Raw genomic sequence first — 21375 nt, 5'->3', positions numbered from 1 at the left:
GTTTAAAACCCCATCTGCCTTTCATGCAAGAGTTAATAGGAGGAAGGAGTGAGCAAGGTTTTGCAATGAATTAAACCCCCGTGAAAGAGCCTATGGGAAAGAGCCTGTTACCAGCCCCAGGGCTGTAGGTCACCAGCGCTGTGTACTTGCTGCCAGCGTTTATTAGGTCCTTGTCTGAGCTGAGCGAGTAAAAAAAGCCAAGAGGAGCTGCAGGCAGAGCGGGCGGGGGCACTGCCTCACTCAAAACTGAGTGATGAGCCAGCGCAGTTTCCTCCGGCCGGCCGCGCTCGTCATGTGTGTCATACACCCAGACTCATGATTCATCTCTCGGACTACTCAAAACCTCCAGCTGGCCCAGAGCTGCTCTCCATCGCTCACGGCGGGGCTGGTCCACGAAGTCCCCCACGTCCGGGGCTCGGAGGAGAAGATGGAAAAACTCTACATGACTCTGGGGGTCCTCATGCTCTGCGCTGCTGGCAGCTGGGGTAGGTTTATAGCCCGTAGCATTGTTGCTTGCTGAAAGCCAGGTCATTTAGTGATTACCTTGCCTGTTATTTCACAAAATCCCAGGACTTTCTGCATTCCCAGGGTCTGTGATTTCCCAGGAAAATCACTCGGAGGGGGAGCTGGCAGCCTGAAACTGCAGCACGGCTCCCAAACCCAAAGCACCGCTCGAGCCGTTGGGTTTTGGCCGGGACGGGGCTGGGAGCATTTCTCCAAGATGTTACAGGGTCAAGACACGGTTTGGTGCGTTATTTGCACGCTGGGTGTGGCAAGTTCATATTCTCTTCTCTACCTACGTTGTGTTTGGCTCCGGGTACCGGTTTGTAATGGAACGACTGGGGTGTGACTTGTGCTCCGTCCTTCATCAACAGAAAATAGGCTGGGAGAGTTTGCAGGGCAGTAGCCACTGTGTCCGTGTCATTTTAAGGGCAGGGGGTGTATTTATGTCAGCGTTGCTGTCTTGTGTTATTTTTTTCTCATGCTGTTCCAGTGCTTTTCGTTAAAAACTCTGGTTTCTGACATCAGGTGACTTCAGGACAAATATAGTTTTTATTTAAAAAAAGATTTTCCAGTATCTGTAGTGTGGAGAAGCAGGCTAGAAGAGTGCTGCCTCCTCCCCAGGTGTGGGGCTTAAAGTAAATCCTGCAACTGCAAACTGGTGTGGGGTTTTCAGGTCCTGATTTATAAATCAGTCCCATTGTTTTCAAGGCCAGACTCGAAGGGGGTTGGGGCAACGTTGTTCTGTCTAAAGAATTCCAGACTTCGGTGAATTCCCAGGAACAGCCTGAGGCTCCAATCTGCTGCCAGAGCGAGCTGTCATCAGTACAGGACATAGGATAACCCCTGGAAGAGCCTGAGTTTATAAAGCGGCAGTTTGGGGCTGTGCAAGTGATTTCTCTGGTGCCTGTCATCAGCTGAGCTCAGCTTGGGGCATCCCATCTCCGGGAAGATGTTGGCAGACAGGGAGAGGTTCAGAGAAAAGAGCCCCAGGATGGTGTGGGCAGACCAGCCAGAAAAGCCCAAATCCTTACCCCTGAGCCAAGCAGAAAGGCCAGAGAGGATGTAAGTATGGTTTGTGTGTTCATCGAGTTTTCTGAAATCTCTTTCTCAAGTTTTCTGCGTGCACATTCTTGCTCAAGTTGGCAGAGGGGGAAAAAACAAAGTGTATGGGTGGCTCCTCCAGTATGCAGAGGGGTTACTTAGAGTGCAGATTGGGGACTGAGTAATTTTCTGCAGCCAGGGAAGGGTAATGCTCAGCCACAGGCGTCTGGGGTAATTTAAGTGCATCATTTCACCTCACTTGGGGCCACAATGCCGCCCAGCCCCAGGCGGGTGGGTCCCATGCTGCCCAGTTTACCTCCCGTTTCCCTGTATTTCGTGTGCTAGGGTTATTGAATTTTTTTTTAAAAGCCTGAGTTTTTAGGATCAGATCATTATATGAGACCAGCTGCTTTCATGGTAAAAAAAATGCAGCTTTTGTACTGGGGTTTATTAGTTTTTATGGCTGGAAAAACAAGCCCCAGAAAATGAGGGGGGGGAAAGTAAAGAAAAAACACAGAATTTATTAGTTTAGGCTGTGCTGGGATCTTGTTAACGTGCTCACAGCCAGGCAGTGCCCTGAGTCTGGGAAGTGGTGCTGGGCACTCTCAGGGCCAAAACCTGAGGGGACTTAAGCTGCCCATCCTCCACCTGTGCTTTTGCCCTGCATCACCCCGGGGTCCCGCTGCCCACCTCCCTCGCGACACCACAGCCCTGCCCCGGGCCAGGCAAGCAAGTGCTGGAAATGCCAGAACAGAGAGATTTCCCCGCAGTGAGGGAGGGGGTGAAGCTGCCTGCTCGCGGCAGGACCAGCCACATGTTTGGATGGTGATAACTGCCCTGTGTTAATTACCACTGGCGCCCGGGGGATTTCGGCCCCTTCCCAGGGGGAAGGGATGGCCATGCTCCACCCGACCCCCAGTGTAGCGCAGCCAAGAATGGCTCTGGATGGTGCTGGAGGTTGGGGAAGGGTCCTCTACCCCCAGGCATGTGTCTTGGTTATGGAGAGATGGAGACCAAGGGGACCACAGGGCTGCGTGAGTCTGGGGCAGGTGCCGACCTGTAGGGACCCCCCAGGCAAAGCCAGAGGTAAGGGCAGACCCCAGGGCGGCCTTGGACATGGCAGCATCCCTCTTGTGGACCCCCATGCTGCAGCCCTGTTAACCCCATGTGCTTCTCCCCAGCCATGCAGCCGCTGCTCTGCCCAGGCAGGACAGCCCAGCTTGTGGCCCTCGTTCCAAAATCAACCAGAAAATTGGATTTACATCTCCAGCATGGAGGGGGGACATCAGATCGAGGACCCATGAGCTGTGGGGTCGTAGTAGGAGGGCAGGAAAGGAAACCACCGGGGTCCAGAGGCTGTGCACAGGCAGGAGGTAATTTGTACCAGATGCTGGAGAGCAGATGAGCTCTCCAGCCCAAAGGGACAGTCCTGGGGCTCATTAGCCCCAGAGCTCAGGTTTCGCAGCACGAAGAGGCAAAAAGGAGGCAGCCAAGGGTTTGGCTGGCAGATATGAGCTTGGAAATCCTCCACATCATGTTTCAGTGCAGCCAGATCTTGCTGACAGCAGGGTTAGTACTGCACAAGGGAAACTGAGGCAGACAGCGGCTGAGTGACTTGGCTGAAGTCACAGTGCGTCTCACATCCCGGATGCTGGTGTGAGCCCTGGGTCCTGTCCCTTTTCTGGGAGCATGGCTGGAGCACCCATGGGTGCCAGGGACCCTTGTCAGCGCCGCACTTTGCCAGCAAGCTGGGTGCTGGGGCAGAGCCAGGTGACCAAACCCTCCTACGGCAAGTTAAACCCACTGCAGAGGGAACAAACCTCAGCAAACCTGGCATTAAACTGGGCCAGGAGCATTGCTGGTGGTACCAGGTGCTATAACCCTGCCCCTAGCCACGGCGGCCGTGAGTCAGCAGCTGGACACGGCTGCTGCTGGGAGGGACGTGAGAGTGGAAAGCAATGAAAATCCTGGAACAGGGCTGGTGGCTACCTGGCACCTCTCCCCCCATCCCTGACCAGTGGCACACGGTGCTGGTCCAGGTATCCAAGCATCAGGGCTCCCCAGCGACCTGCAGCTTTGGGGGCTGTTCCCATGCTCGGGCATGTGGCCCCAGGGTTGGCAGCTCTAAGAGTTTAATCCTAAGCATCTGGAGCTGCCAGGGCCTTCCCCGTCCCCAAGGGCTGGCAGGGTAATGCCTCCCCTGCTGTCCCTGGAGGGCTGAGCTGCTGCCAGCCATGCGGAACTGGCTCCCAGCTGCACGGCACGGTGCAAATCCAAGGCACGCGCCCCGGTGCTGGGCTGCAGCCACCGGCACTTGGCAAGGCAGGAGGGATTTCACACGGACGCAGCGGGAGCAGGCGTGGGAAGCAGGAGCTGGTGCTGTTGGTGCCGCTGCTGCTGTCTGAGCCCTTTGCCTTCCCACTGCCAAGCCCTGGCCATCCAGACCTGTCCACCCAAGGATGCGCTGTTGCTGCTAACACGTCGCTCAGTGTCCTGGTGCAGAAAGCACCAGAGATCAACCTGTTGCTCTTTTGGACAATGCTAAATTTCAAATCTTTCCCATCCTCGCATGCTACAGCCGGGTATTTTGGTGTAGAAAGAGAGATATGGGAGCAGATCCACCCCAAAGGTGGTGCTGAGCCAGCAGCTGGGCATTTAATTTAGTCCCCCTGCATGAGACAAGCAAGGAGCGTGGGTGGCAGAGGTCTGATGGGGCCACTGGCCCCAGGGGCATGTCCCCAAGCACGTCCCTTCAGGGCAGCCACAGCGTGTCCAGCTCAGCCTGTGACACCAGCCTTGTACAGACACACACACCTGTGACACGCTGCACACACAGCTGCCATGCACACACGCACGCGCAGACACGCATGCACGCTCACACTCCCAGGCTGCATACTGGTGGGCATGAGCACGTGATGCCATCGCTGTGGTTCTGCCCAGACCAGAAACCTGACGACATTGTCCCACTGTTTCCTTTCTGCTTTGTGTTGCATTTCCTGCGCCGCAGAAAACACTGCGCTTTCTGCTTGCAGCTGCCCAGGAGAGCCCTGGGCGGGGACGGGGGGACACGGGGCAAAGGGGAGTCCCCAGCACCCGCTGCTCCACGCCAGCATCCCCCAGGCTCCCCAGGCTGCAGCGTTCCCCCAGCCAAGCAGGCACATGGCTGCGGTCTGCTCTACCCAGGGAATCCTAAACCTCTGCCAAGACGCTTGTGCCCCAGGAGGGAGGAAGAGCTGAGGGTGACACCACTGCGGCCGTGCCCCCCGCCGCTCGCCGCAGCAGGAACCGCAGAGCGGCACAGCCCTGGCTCTGCCGGAGGAGCTCCTTCTGCTCGGGCCAACGCTGGTGCTGCCCCAGGGCCCCTGTGGGCATTTTGGGGCCCTTTAATCCCCACCACGGAGCCGCTGGCCTTCACGACTGGTGCCAACACGTGTCTTCCAAAGTCCCCTTGGCCGCTGCCCCGGACAGAGCCCAGCCTTTGCCCAGCGCATCGGCACAAAATGCCACCAGCGCGTCTCCGGACTCATGCCCTCTCCCTCCCCTCCCTTCCCTGGGTTTGAACCCGAGCCGAGATCACCCACTGAGTTTACCATCTGCACCAGGTGGCACTGACCCCCCCGGGTCAGGGGCGGTGGGAAGCCGTGGCGGTACCCCACCCGCTTGGGGGGCTGCGGGTACACGCTGCACCCCTGGGAACGGCCCCCTCCCTGCTGCCCCAGGCTGTTTGCTGGGAGGCACAAGGGGAGACGCCTGCGCCCTCCCTGCCAGCGGTGGGGGCTTCACTCCAACACACGCACCATTGCAGGGATGGAGGGACCAGTAAGGAGCTGGCAGATAGGAACTCGTGCTCAGTCCTGAGCAGGATGAAGCCCAGCTGGTAGCAGGCTGGGGAGGTGGTTATAAAAGGGGCCAAGAGGCAGCACCTGGGGCTGGGAAAGGGGTTGGAGTAGAGGGGCTGTGTCTGCTCCTGAAGGTGTCGGCTGAGCAGTGGGACTTCAGGGCATGTGAGCCCTGGGTTCTGCAGGCTGTAACCGCTCTCTGTTTTGCTGTTTCAGGGGGTAACATCTGCACCACCCGCGGGGTGAACTCCTGCAAGCAGTGCCTGGCCGTGAGCCCCCTCTGCGCCTGGTGCTCTGCAGAGGTAAGAGCTGGGGGGCGGCTGAGAAAGGGCTGAAGCGGGTCCCCGAGCCGGACTGGGGGTGTGTAGGAAGGGATGAGCCTCTGGGTTGTGTGATGGGCGCTGATCCCTGCGTTACAGCCACAACCTCGGTCTCCATCTGTTCCCGCTGTGTCTAAAACATTCCTCGGTGGCATGTGGCTCAGACCACAGCTCGAGACGTGCATACATCACAGGGCTCGTGCTGCCTGCTCCTGCCTTGCTCTGAAAATCTGCCCCTCACCTGGGAGGTGGTGGGAGCCACGTCAAGGTGGCTGGGAAATGCTGATGTTTCAACTGGGAATTCACTTTGTCTTTCAAAAAATGTACATTTGAAAACTTACTTTATTTTTGGTTTCCTTTTTGAAAACCCATCGTGAAGCTCTGGCTAAAGGAGTTTAAATGTTAGAAGGACCGGAAAGGGAAGGAAGCCTAGAGGGAGGAAGAAAAATACTGATTAGAAGTTAGGGTTTGGGTTCAAAACCCTTTTTTTTTTTTTTTTTTTTTCATTGTAAAGAGAGGGAAAGGAAGACAGGTGTCTAGTCTTAGTTACTGAGCTAAAGAGGATGTGAGAACTGAGTTGTGGTTCTGAAATCACCCTGTCTGGGTAGGTGGGAGCCTGGGGACATCTGCCATGCTCCCCTCCAAAAATGCAGCCCTGGGGGTTAGTCCGTCAGGGAGGTAAAAGGAGGGAGTTTCCCAGCAGTGGGAGAGCAGCCCCAGGGCAGCGACTGGGGAGGTGAGGCTGGGATGGGGAGAGGTGATGAAACCTCCTCCTGGGCTTTGCGGCCAGAGCCCGTTCCCCCTCTGGCAAGGCTTTCCTTGTTTTCTGCTTCTCCATCCCTGAAGCTCTGCTTCCTCCAGCTGTGCCCGTGGTGCCCACTTGGACTAGGGAAAGAATGGGGGAAAGCGATCCAAGCTGGAAAACGCTGCTGGATCATGCCCCTGTGGCCTGATGCTTTGGGGTCAGCGTGTATCTGGGGGGGGTGCCTCCGCTTGCTGTGCCCAGCGGATAGCCGGGATCTCGGTGTGGATAAAGATGCTTGTGTGCCCCATCTTATCTCCGGCGGGGAGTGGCTGAAGGGTGATAAGGACCCTGCTCCCCTCTCCGGAGGGGAATGGCTGGCTGGGCTGGGCTCGTCCTTCCCAGCCTCTGCTCCTGGGCTGGGCTGGTGTCTTGACACTGCAGTGGGGGCTGTGATGAGCTTTTTTTTTTTCCTTCAGATCAGCAAAGGTTTCCAAAAAAGGAAATATTTCCAGTGCTGCTCAGAGCTGTGCTCATGGGCAGACGTGACAAGCAGCGAGGGAGCCGTCCCGCTGCCAGCAAGCGGCCCCCAGAGAGCCGGGCTGTGCAAGCTCTGCTCAGCAACTCTGCCTCCAACATCTGGACCACATTGTCTTAATTTAGCAAATGAGGGCTTTTTCTGTGGGCTTGTTTAATTTCCCTGGAGTGGGGGAGGTCTCTGATACTGTGCCCCCCCCCCCCTTTTTTTTAAAGGGACAGTGCCTTTATTTGTGCTTCTGCTCCCACTGCAGCCCTTGCTGAGCAGCGCGGCCTTCCCGAGGACCGGGGGTTATCAGCCACTCCTGCTCCGTCCTGGGTTTGGATGGACGGATTTCGTTGTGGCTTCTTGCGATCACTGACCCCACCGAGTGCTGATGCAGAGGAGAATTGCATTTTACTTATTTCTCAGAAACTTTGACCACTCTTACCCACAAATAGATGTGCCCATCCACTCGCTTTTCCTTTTGGAAAAAGTCAGCTGAACCTTAACACTGAGACGTGGCTCTAAAATCCCTTTGGAGACTATCATGACGTCTTCCAGGGTCTCACCCAACTGAAATGTCACCCGCTGTGGTTCCCTTGGAGGAAAGGTGGAGGCAAGGCTGGACCAGGCTTTGATTTTAGAGAAGCTGCTGGAAGGTTTTAGCTTCATCTGCAGAGACGTCTCTCTTTGGGTGCTCCCAGGAGCTCTCCTGCAGAGAAGCTGATGCTGCGTGTGGTTGAAAACAGAGAAGCCGTGGGGATGCATGAGTTCCCGCAGCCTCCCTGCCCAGCAGCAAGGGAGCTGGGGGATGGAGCTGGCTCTGCCAGCCCCCTGCCTGACCCTGCCCTCGCTCACGGGGTCTGGAGGCAGCCACCAGGGGATAAAATCATCAGCTTTCCCATCCTGGAGCTGGGGAGTATCCCTGCAAAGGGCTGTGGGGTGGCTTTTGACAGCGGGGTGGGGATATCCACCCCCCCGCAGCATCTCTGCGGTGGGGAGCTGGTGCTGGCGGGGCTGTGCTGGCAGGGAAGTGGGGTTTGTTGCATGTGTGGCAGTGGACGAAGTCCCTGCGCTCAGAGTTTGTCACCAGCAAGCCTGGGCTGCCTCTGGGTTGTCCTACCTGGGGCTGTGTCCCAGTTGCTGAGTCAGCACGGCTGCGGAGACTGGGGTAAAATACAGGCTGGGGGCTGCGAGGGCCTCGTGGCCAAATGCCCCTTTGATGCCACAATAACTTTTTCCTTTGTCTTTTGCAGTAGTTTTGTGGCTGGGGCTGCTCCTGTGACTCCCGAGTCAATTGTAATATTTAGGGCTCCAGGGAAAGGAGAAGGATGCAGCCCTGGGGTTAAATAGCTTCCCCATGGGAATCCCACAGCAGGAATGATGATGCTGATCCCAGAAGGTGCTGCGTGCCCTTTTGGGTCCTGGGAGTTCCCCAGGATCTCCAGGTATTGCCCAAGAGCCCAGCACCACAGTTAAAAACGTGTCTGCCCAGCCCTCTTTTTCACCCGCATGTTTTCCCAGTGATTTCCCTGCCTGGGACAGGAATGTAGGTGATGATTGATGGGATCTGGAGTAAATCAGGCACCTCTTCCCGCAGCAGGGAGCCCCGCGGGGTGGGCGCATGCAATGGAGCTAATTTGGAGGGATGACTTGTCCTCTTCGCCCACGGCATGCTGTCCAGGCGGAGAGGGTGGGAGCAGGGGGCCGCGGGGGAGAACACGCCTGCTGATGTATTTTCTGGCTATCACTTGGCCACCACTTCCAGAGGGCTGTAGGCCAACCAGGGCCTCTGACACTGTTTGCATTTTTCTACTTGTTTCTGTCAAACACACGCATTTGCTCCGGGGTTCAGCCAGCCGGGAGCTGGGGGAGATGATGGCCTGGATGGGGAGCCGCTCCGGTGCTGGGGGGCTGCGGCATCGGGATCCAGCTTCCCAGGAGCCCGGAGGGAGCTGAACCAGCCCCAGCAGGACCTGTGCCACCCCCCTTTGCTGCAGGGAAAGGCTGTGCTGGTCATCTGCTGCGGGGCTGTGAATGTAGAAAGTTTTAGGCTGTGGGAGGGAAATGGAGAAACCTTTTGGAGGGGAGGGTGGCTGCTGCCTGGCCGGGAATGTACAGCAGCAGATCCTGGCAGTGTTGGGCTGGGAAAGAAATTCTTCCCATATTTGTCTTCATGAGAAACCAAAAGGACGGGAGCCCTTCTGACGTGCCGTGATAAGGGCAAGAAGCCGGGAGCTTTCTAGGAAAGGAAGGACGGGGCCGGAGCCCCACCGTGACTCCACGCTTTGGGCTTCCTGCCCCTGATGGGCACTTGACGGCTGCTCCTGCAGCCCCGTTGCCTTTTTGCTCCTTTTTTGGTTCTCCTCTCCCCCAGCCAGCTCACCCGGCAGGAAGCTGGAGAGCTGCAGATAAGCCTGACCCGTTCTCGGGCAGGAACTGAGCGCCATTCCCTGCGATGGGCTCACCCGCAGCGGGCTTTTCCCTGCTCGCAGCAGGACTTCTAAGGGAACGTGATGAGAAAATGGAGGGAAAAGGTGCCTTGCCTTTTGCCAAAGTTTAGAAAACAACAAAAAAAAGTCCCGGGCTCTGCCCCTCACCCCCAGCCTGCCATCTTCACATCCCGCCTCACCCAATTCAACCATCCCACATAGAGGCGCTTTCCTTTTAGCTTTGCCAAAACCCAAAGCTGAGGTTCCAGCTGCCGGGAGTCAGGATGGGGTTTGGCAGGGATATGTTATCCATCGCTCCTTGGCGGAGGTGCTGAGCTCTGCCGCAGAGCACAACAGACCAGAACCTTCTCTGAACCCCAGCAGGACTTGTTGGTCCTGGATCCCCTCTGCCTGCAACCTCCTTTGAGGAGAGACCATGGGCCCCCAAAAGCCTCTTATCCTGCTCTTGCGTTAGGTGTGATAAAGCTGGGGGTCTCTCCTTAACCCTGGGGGGACCTGGGTCCTGACCGTGTCCCTCTCCTGCAGGTCATGTTGCAGTCGTCCCCTCGCTGTGACCTGCGTGCCAACCTCCTGCGAAACGGCTGCGGGCAGGGCTACATCGAGTTCCCCACCAGCAGCGTAACCATCCTGGAGGACCGACCCCTCAGCAACAAGGGCTCGGGGGGCTCCACCACCACCCAGATGAGCCCCCAGAAAATACAGCTGAACCTGCGGCCGGGTAAGACCCCCCAGCTGCTGTGGGAGCGGGAGATGTAGTGGGAAATAACCCAAAGGCTCAAGCAACGGATGAGCCATCGCTATGGCCATGGCTATAGCTGTCTTGTGTCCATCAAGGGCAAGGCCAAGCTGGGGGCTGCACCGACCCTCCAGGCGCATCCCTGGTGGGCAGCTGGGCTGGCTGCAAGCTGTTCTCTGCTGTTCAGTCTCTTGGATCAATCCTGTGTATCCTGGGGGGCAGGGCAGGATGCAACTTCAACAAGAAGCTTCTTTTATAAAGCCCTTTAGATGTCAGCTACTGCTGCTGCGCTCTGAACGCCTCGGTGGAGGTCAGCTCATCTCTTATAAGCCGTGGAGCAGCTGGCAGGGTTGGAATACCAACAGGTCGCTGTAATTTCCCAGGCTCATTTCAGCCAGGCAAACTGGAGCCAACTGACTGTTATGGTTGTTTGCCAGCGCTGAGGAGTTTCAAACCGTGCCAGGCAGGAGGCAAAACTAACAAACGCCACTTGCCCAAGGTTACAAAACTGGTTTGGGGAACACGGAGTGAGTGATACCATCGCCCTGCTCTGCCCTGCGAGTAGCCCACCCCCAGCCTTCCACTCACCGATGGCTCCTCCAGGCTCAGCAGGAACAATTTTGGTTCCTTGTGCTCAGTCAAGCCCTGGGGCCAGGTACTGGTGGCCGATAGCACGTGGCATGCTGTGTTCGTCCCTGGGCCTGGCCAAGAGTCCTGTCCCACCTGAATGACGGCAGTCTGAAGTGTCCCAATGCAATGGGGACATCCGATGCCATGGGGACATGTGGCTGCTCAGTGGCCCTTGCTCTGTTCAGGTCTAAAGCTGTGGCAGGAGGCAGGAGGTGTGCTGCTCTGGAGAGGAACAGAGGCAGGGTGCAATGCCCTGAGTCTCTGTTCCTTGGATGCAGAAGAAGACACCCCACCCACCCCCAGCCTGATACCATCTCTGCCCAGCCAAGGCTTAGCATAAGTCATCTGCCTTGACTCATGAATCAAGACCAAACGCTGGAGGATATAAGCAGGACAAGTCACAGCCCACGTTCCACAAACTTGGAGTCCTTGTGGTTTTAGCTCAACAAGGAGGAAAGCTGCTGTGTGAGCACAAAGCTGGGACCCCTGCCTGTGTGGTGGTGCTCCTGGAAGGGGACGGAGGCTCTCGACTTTCTCCATCCTGAAAGTCAGAAGGCGACACACCAGTTTAGAAGGGAATATGAAAACATTAACAATTTAAGCCCAATTAAAGCTTTTTTCCTCAACATTTGAGGTGTTCTGAGAAAGCTGCAGCTGTGCCCCAGTTTACATTTCAAAGAAGCTGTTTCAAAGAGCAGCAAGAAAGAACCTTTGTGTTTTTTAAAAGGCAGAATGAAAACATCAACCCAAAGCATTTTTAGCTTTTTTGGGTTTTTTAAGTGCAAAAGTCATCAAAACTGGCCTGTTCCCCAGAAGGTTTTGTCTAAGGAGGTTTTTGTTTCATTGGAAAATGTTTCACTAACAATTTCCCAGAAGGAGCTGGGAGGAGCCAAGAGGAAAGGGAAGGAACAGGGATGGGGGAGGCCCTGGGAGGTGCCTGGAGTCCCTTGGGAGCTCGGAGAAGTCTGAAGCAGCCAGGCAGCCCCTGGCAATCCCTGCAGACCTGCTGCCCACCTGCCGGGTGTTTCACCCTCTCTATCCAACCGTGTTGGTCACACTGTTCGTGCAGGGCACCCTGGGGGTCAGCTCGGAGAGGGAGGATCTGCTCACAGCCTGGCCACCACAGGTCTGGAGAACAGGACCCAAACACCACATTCACATCTCCAAGGGGTGCATGGCACACTTCCCACCAGCACCCTGCCCTGAGGGCTTTACCCCTGGGTCTGTTTAACTGTGGTGTTCTCCTTCCAGCAGCTTTAAGCCACCTCCTTGGCTCCTGCTGACCCCACAGGCTTTCTCCCTAGCCCTGTGGTGAGCCCCCGTGGCTCCTCCTGGGAGCGGATCTCTCACCCCGCTGCCTTGTCACATTACAGATGACTCCCAGACCTTTCGTGTCCAAGTGCGTCAAGTGGAAGACTACCCTGTGGACATCTACTACCTGATGGACCTGTCCAACTCCATGAAGGACGATCTGAGGAACATCCAGAATCTGGGCACAAACCTGGCCAGCGAGATGCGCAAGCTTACCAGCAACCTCCGCATCGGCTTTGGGGCCTTTGTGGACAAGCCTATTTCCCCCTACATGTATATCTCTCCTCCACAAGCCATCACAAACCCTTGCTATGAGTAAGTTCCAGGCTGAGGAAGTCCTCTAAGGGCCAGAAGTTAATGGGACATCACTGGAACGTGGCTGGAGATCCATACCAATGGATTTCAGCAGGGAGCTGGGCGCCTTCTTTTGGGCAGAATTAAACCTGGTTGTGATGCACGTTCTGCTGGCACAGAGAGCAACAGCAGGTCTAAACTAAAAGTATCGTTGTCACTGAAAAGCTTTTAAGGGAACAATTGGGTTGACACCATTTTTTCAGGAGAGATGTAGAGGGTCAAAAAAAGGGACTCCTAAAAACCCCAGCAGGACAGAGGCTGGGAGCTGACCTGGGCCCAGCATCTCTAGAACATGTGGCTGGTTTTTAAAAGGTCCTTCACCAGCCTCTGGCTGTGTCCTCAGGCTCCTGGGGTGGTTGGGTGCCTCCAACGCATCCTGGATGGGACCACGGGATGCGAGATGGGTGCAGGGCAGGGATGGGAGCTGGAAGAGCCCTGTGAGCATCACACCCTGACTGCTTTTCTCCTGCAGGATTGGGGAAACCTGCCTGCCCATGTTTGGCTACAAACACGTCCTGTCGCTCACGGACGAGGTGACCCGTTTCAATGAGGAGGTGCGGAAGCAGAGTGTCTCACGGAACCGTGACGCACCCGAGGGCGGCTTCGATGCCATCATCCAGGCCACCGTGTGCGACGTAAGGGGCAAGAAGATCTGACTGGGGCCAGGAGAGGGTCATCAGGCTGGGCCTGATGGGTTGGCAGAGACCACCCAACCCCACCAGGACCATAATAAGCCCTGTGGAGCTGCTCTGGGGCTCAGATCTGGAGAGCGTGAACATCTCAACTAGGACATTTCCAGACCAATAGCCAAGGCAAGGGAAGAGCAGGGCCCATAGGTGGTCCTGGGGGGAGAAAGGAGCAGGTGATCCCACGTCAGCCCTGCAGTAACCAGCCCAGAAGGGACACCATCTCCTGTGCCTGCACCTTGGTTTTGCTGGAAATGGGAGGGGTCGCGTCCCCCAGTCATTAGCCACCTTGATTAACACTCTAGCAAATTAAAACCTGTCTTTCACCTGTACCAGCAGCCCATGCCCACCTGCCAGGCTCCACAGCCCACCCCACCACCCCAGCACTTCCCTGGGAGGGCGACTGCCCTCGCTTCCCTCTGCAGTGTCAGGCTGGTCCCTGCGGCCAAGCCGTGACCCGAGGTGGCAGCAAAGATGGTCGTGGGGCGCTGGCACGTAGGGCTGCCCTCGGTGCGTGCTGCCGCACAACTGGGAGCTGCCTTTCGCTGCAGGAGAAAATCGGCTGGAGGAACGATGCTTCCCACCTACTGGTCTTCACCACGGATGCCAAGACCCACATCGCGCTGGATGGCAGGCTGGCCGGCATCGTGCAGCCCAATGATGCCCAGTGCCACATCAACAAGGATAATTTCTACTCTGCCTCCACCACACTGGTAAATGCTGACCCCTGTGTGGGGTTGTGGAGCCCAGAGCTCCTGTTGAGGATCCCCGTGGGATGGGAAAGGTGGTCCAGCTGCGGTTGGAGAGCGTGATGGGGACCAGGGTGGTTGGGGGTGCATGTTCCTAGGGTATAGCTTCTCCTCTTCCCCAGGACTATCCCTCTCTGGGTCTGATGACTGAGAAACTCTCACAGAAGAACATCAACTTGATCTTTGCTGTGACAGACACAGTTGTTGGCCTCTACCAGGTAAGAGCTGCTATGCAAAGCCACCTTCTTGGCGGGCTGGTGGGTCCTGAGGAGCACCCTTTGCGGCTGGCCTTGGGTGGTCTCCTGCCCTATCAAAGCTCCCTGGGAAGTTCCCGTGTGCCCGGACAGGGTTTGGCCCAGCAGTGGCACATTCACCCATCACGAGCAGCCCACGCTTATGATATTTCTCCAGAACTACAGCGAGCTGATCCCAGGCACAACCGTGGGCACCTTGTCCAGAGACTCCAGCAATGTCCTGCAGCTCATAGTGGACTCCTATGGGGTGAGTGTGCAGTGTGATGGCCCCGCAGCCACTTTCTCCCTCCCAAAATAACCACTGCTTCACACTGCAAACAGCCCAGACAGATCTGGCAGCTCCCCCAACCCCGAGCATCCTCCCTGCACCAGCTGTGAGCATCTGCCTCCACCCCCGCGTGCGGGGACCCTGGGGAAGGGCGATCACTGTGCTCGCTGCCCCTTCTATCCTCGAAGGCATTTCTCTGTGGGGGATGACGTAGCTGAGTCCTGAGAAAGACTCGGGGCACTTGGCTGCTTTCCCCTCTGCGTGGGAACATCGCTGGGGTGCTCGGGGGGACCCCTCCCAGGACCGAGCCCTGCCCAGCCTGTGCTGTCATCTTCATTGTTCCTCTCTCCTCCCCTAGAAAATCCGCTCCAAGGTGGAGCTGGAGGTGCGTGACCTCCCCGAAGAGCTGTCCCTGGCCTTCAACGCAACCTGCCTCAACGACGAGGTCATCCCTGGGCTCAAGTCCTGCGTGGGGCTCAAGATCGGGGACACGGTGAGGATCCAGCTCGTGGGATTGGTTTTTCTCCCCCTCCACGTAGCAGTGCTGCCAGCTCATCTGACACTTTCCTCCAGCACCCACTGGGTGACACGAGCCCTGTAACCTCTGCAGTGCAGAGAGGGGCCCAGCTGGGTGGGTGCAAGGGGGAAAATGCTTTTTTGAGCCTGCTGGATGCAGACTCTGTGGTCCTCTAGCTCAGTCTCACCGCTGGCCACAGTGCATGGGATTTAGCTGTGGCAGGCAGGTGCCTGGTCCAGACCATGCCGGGACAGCTTCGAAAAGCCCCAAGAGGGCTATTTGCCTTTGTAGCCAAATGGTGGGTCCCATTTCTGGGCTCCTAAAGCTTGGGGACGGAGTGGGGCAGGTACCCCAATACCATGCTGGTGGTACTGACACCCCGATGCACCCTCTTGCCTTCCAGGTGAGCTTCAGTATCGAGGCCAAGGTGCGGGGCTGCCCACGGGAGCGGCAGAAATCCTTCACCATCAAACCCGTGGGCTTCAAGGACAGCCTGACGGTGATGGTGAACTTCAGCTGCAACTGCTACTGCGAGGGCCAAGCCGAAGCCAACAGCTCGTCCTGCAGCCGAGGCAACGGCACGCTGGAGTGCGGCGTGTGCCGCTGCAACCCCGGGCGCCTGGGCTCGCACTGCGAGTGCTCGGAGGAGGAGTACAACCCCTCGCAGCAGGACAACTGCAGCCCCCGGCCAGGCCAGCCCCTCTGCAGCCAGCGCGGCGAGTGCATCTGCGGGCAGTGCGTGTGCCACAGCAGCGATTTCGGGAAGGTGACGGGCAAGTACTGCGAATGCGACGACTTCTCCTGCGTCCGCTTCAAGGGCCAAATGTGCTCAGGTGAGTGCTGGGATCCAGGCGCTTGCGCTGCCCGAGCTCACGGAGGAGGACGACACCGACACCGGCTCCTCTGGGGCTTGTCCCATGCGTTGTCCCCACCTCCAGCTCCCTCGCTGGAGCAGCCCTGGGTCTGGAGCGATGCCAGGGGAATGACTCCCTTTTTGGCAGCTGGTGTCACCTCCCGTGCCCGATAGCTGTTGGGGGGGTGATGGGCCAGAGGGTTAAAAAGCAGACCTCTGTCCCTACTTGGGCTCGGGAGTCCCTGAGTGGGCTGGGGGGCACCCAAGGAAGCAGCCCCGGGGTGCACAGGGCAGGGACCCTGCTCACATTGCAGCCCCCCGCACGTCAGAGGCACTGCTCTGCAGGAGGAAACCCCAGGATGGAGGGAGAAGGCTGGGGAGAGGCAACTTTTCTCCTCCACCCAGTTCTTGAAGGCTCCCTGTTGGAAAAAGCATTGGGGAAGTAAATCCTCCCCCATCGCTGGCTTGAAGCCTGTCCGCTCCTGAATATTCATCTCTTCCACCTGCTGCCAGGCGCCCTGGCTGCTGCTGCTCTCAGCACCGGGGAGAGGAGCGGGTCCCTGAGTATTTCTCCCATGCCAGGGGCTGGGGAAGGAGCCCCTCTCTGCAAAACACCCGTCCCAAAGCATTTTCTTGCGTCCTGATGTGCCAGGGTCTCTTCCCCATCAGGAAATCCCCACCCAGGGTTTCTCCCACCAGTAAGCACCGAAGGCCTGAGTGAACCCCAGGGCTCTGCCCCATCTCCTGGCTTTTTTAGAGGATGTGGGAGAGGATGTGGGAGGGGTGGCAGCGCCTGAGACTGAGACATGAAGCGGTGGCATGTCCCGTCCAGGAGCAGAGCATCCCAAGTGTGATTCAAGGGGGGAATGACAGAGGGGTACCCCCTCCCTTTCCTATCCCCAGCCTCCCTCCGTGAGCCCAGGTGAGGCAGCTGCTAACACAGTGCCAGAAAAGCCACCCCTTTCCTGCTGCAAGCCCCCAGATCCTCAAGAAAACATCAGTACCCAAAGCTGATCCCACTCTGCTGGAGCCCAGGGCTGGGGATATGAAACCTGCTGGCCAGATGACCAGGTTCCTGCTTCCCAACATCTCCAAATCGAGTTTTTTGGGACCCCACCTGCCCCTCAGCCCAGTTCCTGGCTCAGGGCTGCTCTGCGCCGCTGGGATTGATCCCTTGTCTTAACAGCCTGCTGAGAACGGCGCCGGGAACTGGGGTTTTTCCCAGCTCCGAACAGTCCGTGTCCTCGATGCCCCTGGGGAGCCGGGACCTCCCCCTGCTCCCGCTGCCTGTTTGCACAAGGCCTGGGCAGGAGGGATGAAGGGCGATGATGAAGCACTGCCTCCAGCCTGGGCGAGCTGTTAATTAACCTGACCTGTCTGACCCCGTTGGCATCCATCCCGTCCCACTGAGCCACTTCTCCCCAGCCTCCCCGTCTGTTTCCATGCCCCGTCACCCGGTGCGGCACCGTTTTCCTGTGACTCAGCCCTAGTTCCTCGTTAACGGGGTTACACATTAATTTCTCACGCTGGTGCCTCCAAGGCCGTGGTGGGTTGGTGCCCAGCTGATGCCTCGCCAGGAGCAGCATTCCCGATGCACCCCGGTGCGGTCGGGGATGGGGATGGGTTGGCACGTGCCAGCTCCGTGGTGTTGCCTCCGTTTACCGTGTCTTGTCTTTGAGCAGGAATCAGCCCAAATAGCTCCAGGCTTTGGCAGGATTTGAGCACGTCTGTCTGTCTGTCTGTCTGATTAAACCAGTCTCGGCGAGTGTGCAGAGCTTGTCGGGCTTTTCCCAGCAATCAGCTTCCCCTGCCTGGTCTGGGACTGGGAAACGAGTGGGATTTGGGGGGTTTGACCAGATGTTCTGACTCAATCTAAAGTTAAAAGCCGAAGTTTGCTCAGAGATGCATCTGATGGAGCATCTCCAGCTGTTGCAGCCAACCTGCCAGAGCTGGGGCAGCTCAGCCTGAAATCTGACAGTTTTTTTCTTGTTTGGGTGAAATACGAGGAGTGCTGGGGACACAGTGAAGGTTGAGGTTTGATGTGAGTTTTGTGCGCGCCACCCCAGGGCGGTGGAAAGGGGCTGTCCTGGGCGGCCGGTCCGCTTTGCCGTGCTGACGGAGGTGGAGCTGCCACTCTGGGTGCACAGGTATCCCAGATGGGTGACTGCTAACGGGATCTGTGGGGACACACGAGGGTTCTGATGCCTTCTGCGTTGTCCCCAGGCCACGGGCAGTGCAGCTGCGGTGACTGTCTGTGTGACTCGGACTGGACCGGTGACTACTGCAACTGCACCACCCGCACCGACACGTGCATGTCCAGCAACGGGCTGGTGTGCAGTGGCCACGGCTCCTGCGTCTGCGGCAAGTGCGACTGCACCCAGCCTGGATCCTATGGCGACACCTGCGAGAAGTGTCCCACGTGCCCGGACGCCTGCACCATCAAAAAGTGAGAGCGAGCAGAGAGCTGGGACAGGTCATACCCCATGGGGCAGCCGGCAGAGAGCTGGGATGGGTCATACACCACCAGGGAGCCGGCAGCAGGAGCTCTCACCAGCTGCAGCCCGGCTTGGTTGGGATTGCAGCGATTTCCGCAGCCTCAGACCGAAAGGTATGATGCTTCCCTGGGGAGAGCACGGGGGAGCTCACGGTACCTCCCTCCTCTTCCTCAGGGATTGCGTGGAGTGCAAGAAGTTTGAGCGGGGAACGCTGGCGCAGCAGCAGTCCTGCAGCCGCATGTGCCGCGACGAGATCGAGACGGTGCAGCAGCTGGGTAAGAGAGGAGACCCAACGCCCTGCCCGAAAGCGTGGAAATCCAGGGGGCTGCGTATGCCCTCAGCTTTCCCTCCGCATGTGCATCCCCCTGGCACGGGGGGCTCTGAGCCTCTCGCTCTGGCAGGTGACAGGGGCAAGGATGCCGTGAACTGCACCTACAAGGACGAGGACGACTGCGTGGTGCGGTTCCAGTACTACGAGGACGCCAGCGGCAAGTCCATCCTCTACGTTATCGAGGAGCCTGGTAAGACCCAGCTGCTGTGGTCGGGCTGGGGGATGCAGAGCGTGCCGTGCTGCCTTTCTGCGCTGAATGGGAGGGTTCTGAGTGCCCTTCATAGCTCCCACCCCAGCCAGGCTCACGGGGTGCTGCGGTGGGGGGCTGAGAGGGGTTACAGAGCCGCTTTGTTCCCTGCTCCGTGCCACCGGGGCTGTGATTTCCTGCCTCTGTCTCACATTTCCCCACCACCTTGCTCACTTATTTCACCCCCACAGTGAGGCCAAGGACGGGGGCTCAACCTTCCCACCACCCTGATCCCATTTTTGACTCCATGGGTGTGATTTTTCTCGAGAAGCAGGGAAGAGCTGGCTCCTGCTAGCCACACCGCGGCTGCATCCCAGGGCTGGGATACAGCAGCCCCCTGCCACGCAGAGCAGCCCCCGGGGTCTCCGGCGACCTCCAGGTCTGATTTCCAGCTGAGCCAGGGGCTGTGTGGCTACAGATCCTTGGAAAGCAGAGCCAGGAGGGCAGCTGCCAGCTCTCCTTACAACTGCCTGCCCTCGGCAGGGCTGCAGCCCACCCTCCGCAGCCCCTGTGCCGGCAGAGGGGAGGCAGGCAGGGGCCGGGGCAGCTGCTGGGGTTTGCACCAGATCTCGCCACCCCGGTTTGGCAGCGCGGTGTTGACACACATCCAGGAAGCGGGGGCGATGCGGGGTGTCAGCCGGGCTGGTGGCTTGGGGATGACTTGGTCACTGATGTCATCCTCTGCCATGGGTGTGAGCGGTGATGCCCCAGCTTGGCACCCCAGCAACCCCTTGGGCTGCTCCAGGCGTGGGTGCAGACCTCACCCTACAGACAGGAGTCCTGCACGTGCACCCCACGGATGGGACCCTCCGTTACAGAGCCTGCTGTGTTCAGGGCTGGAGGCTCCTGCTCCTTAACAGGGCAGGATGAAGCCCTCCTGAGACCAGAGGAGCTCCATGTACCCACGGCCAGGCAGCCCCAGAGCTGCTTTTAATTGTCCAAGGGGTGCTGAGCCCTCCCAACCCTGCCCTCCTCCCTCCTCCAGACTGCCCAAAGGGGCCAGACGTCCTGGTGGTCCTGCTCTCCGTGATGGGTGCCATCCTGCTCATCGGCCTCACCGCCCTGCTCATCTGGAAGCTCCTCATCACCATCCACGACCGCCGGGAATTCGCCCGTTTCGAGGAGGAGAAGGCCAGGGCCAAGTGGGACACGGTGAGGGGCAGCGGGTTGGGTGTGCTGGGCAGGAGCCCCTGAATCCCGTGGGCTGAGTGGATCCAGATCCCGGTGCTCCCAGCAGGAGAGCCCAGCTGCTGTCTGTGGTCCCAGGGCGTAGTCCTCAGGGACCTGCTTGCCCCATCCCTCCCTGGAGCATGGCACAGTGTCACAGGCAGGACACGGGGTGACACTGCCAGCCTGGACACCCCTTCCCCAAGCCCGCTGCGGTCCCAGGGGCTGTGCATAGGTGACAGCAGATGTTCCAGATGATTTTCTCACCTCCAGCACATCCCAAACGTTTGTCACCAGCGTGACCCTCTTACTCACTGCCCACACCAGCCTTTCCATCCCGTGGGCGAGGCGGAAGGTCCCTCCTGCCACGGGGTGCTGGAAGGGCTGAGGCACCCCGAGCACAAGGGAAGGGGCTGGGGCAGCACCGGTGCCTGCGCCCCCCCTCCCCCCTCTCCAGAGGGAAGGGAAAGAGCCACTCCATCCCACCCCACCGGGAGGCCTCTCGCCTCCTGAGCTCCTGCTGCCTCGCCTCTCCTCCGCAGCAGCTTTTCCTTGCTCTCCCCCATGAAACCTAATGGAGAGCCATTAAACTGCACGGCCAGAGCCTCGAGTGGAGACGTGGATCCACCACTCGATGCTGAAATGGTGCCTCAGTTTCCCCAGCTGTAAAGGAGAACGAATGCTGATGCCAAGCGCAAAGTGATGATGTTCTTGTTCCTTCTTCTTCCAGGGCCACAACCCTCTATACAAGGAGGCTACGTCTACCTTCACCAACATCACGTACCGCGGGAACATGTAAGGATGCCACATCCAGCGCTGGCTGTGGGATCAGCCAAGGATCCACAGGACCTTCTGGAGTCCAGTTTACAGAAGAGCTTGCGTGCGTCTGCATGTGTGAGTGTGTCTGCGTGTAATTTAACAATCCCTCGACCGCCTCCGAAGCCCTGTTGTCCGTCACCCCACTGTAACTGCAGGGACGTGCTTTCTGCAGCAAACCTCTCCTTACCTCAGCGGGTCGCCCCGCAGGAGCTGGCGGCCCCTCCATACACTGAACACGGAGAAATGGGACTTTCTCTGCCTGGCGAGTCTGTGAAGGGTTAGGTGCTCATTGGGCCAAGTGGATTTCAGGAGCGGCTGCTCGAACCGTGCGTGGCCCGTGTCCCCTCGTGCCCTGGACAGCTGTGGTCCCCCAGGAGCCATCTCCCCGGGGACAGGGCAGCTACGCTGGCTGCCAGCAGGCAGGAGCCATCGCATGGCTTGGTGGGTTGAGGACACCGCTCAAGTGACACGGCAGCCTCTTGCTTCTTACAGCCAAATGCTTCTGGTGCTGCTGCGGCCCGGGACGGTGAAAAGCAGTG

The 21375-nt window shown here is 58.3% G+C and overlaps 1 protein-coding gene across 2 annotated transcripts; it reads left to right on the top strand.

The window, feature by feature from the left end:
• Positions 1–157: 157 nt before the first annotated feature.
• On the top strand, positions 158–20912 carry ITGB3 (integrin subunit beta 3). Of its 2 annotated transcripts, none has more exons than XM_056362482.1 (15): positions 158–485; positions 5601–5686; positions 9945–10137; positions 12159–12411; positions 12923–13085; positions 13688–13849; positions 14008–14103; positions 14297–14386; positions 14766–14900; positions 15328–15757; positions 18001–18223; positions 18447–18547; positions 18674–18793; positions 19836–20002; positions 20748–20912. In XM_056362482.1, the coding sequence occupies exons 1-15, from the start codon at positions 428–430 to the stop codon at positions 20814–20816; spliced, it is 2346 nt and encodes a 781-aa protein (XP_056218457.1). In that variant the 5' UTR covers positions 158–427; the 3' UTR covers positions 20817–20912. The 2 variants fall into 2 exon arrangements, with proteins under 2 accessions (XP_056218457.1, XP_056218458.1); XM_056362483.1 differs by lacking the exon at positions 158–485 and adding an exon at positions 1281–1566.
• The last annotated feature ends 463 nt before the right edge of the window (positions 20913–21375 follow it).

The sequence above is a fragment of the Falco biarmicus genome, chromosome 17 (assembly GCF_023638135.1).
Source record: "Falco biarmicus isolate bFalBia1 chromosome 17, bFalBia1.pri, whole genome shotgun sequence".
Lineage (NCBI taxonomy): Eukaryota > Metazoa > Chordata > Aves > Falconiformes > Falconidae > Falco > Falco biarmicus.
Note: the sequence above shows the minus strand (reverse complement) of the source record. Positions and strands in the feature narration are given on the sequence as shown.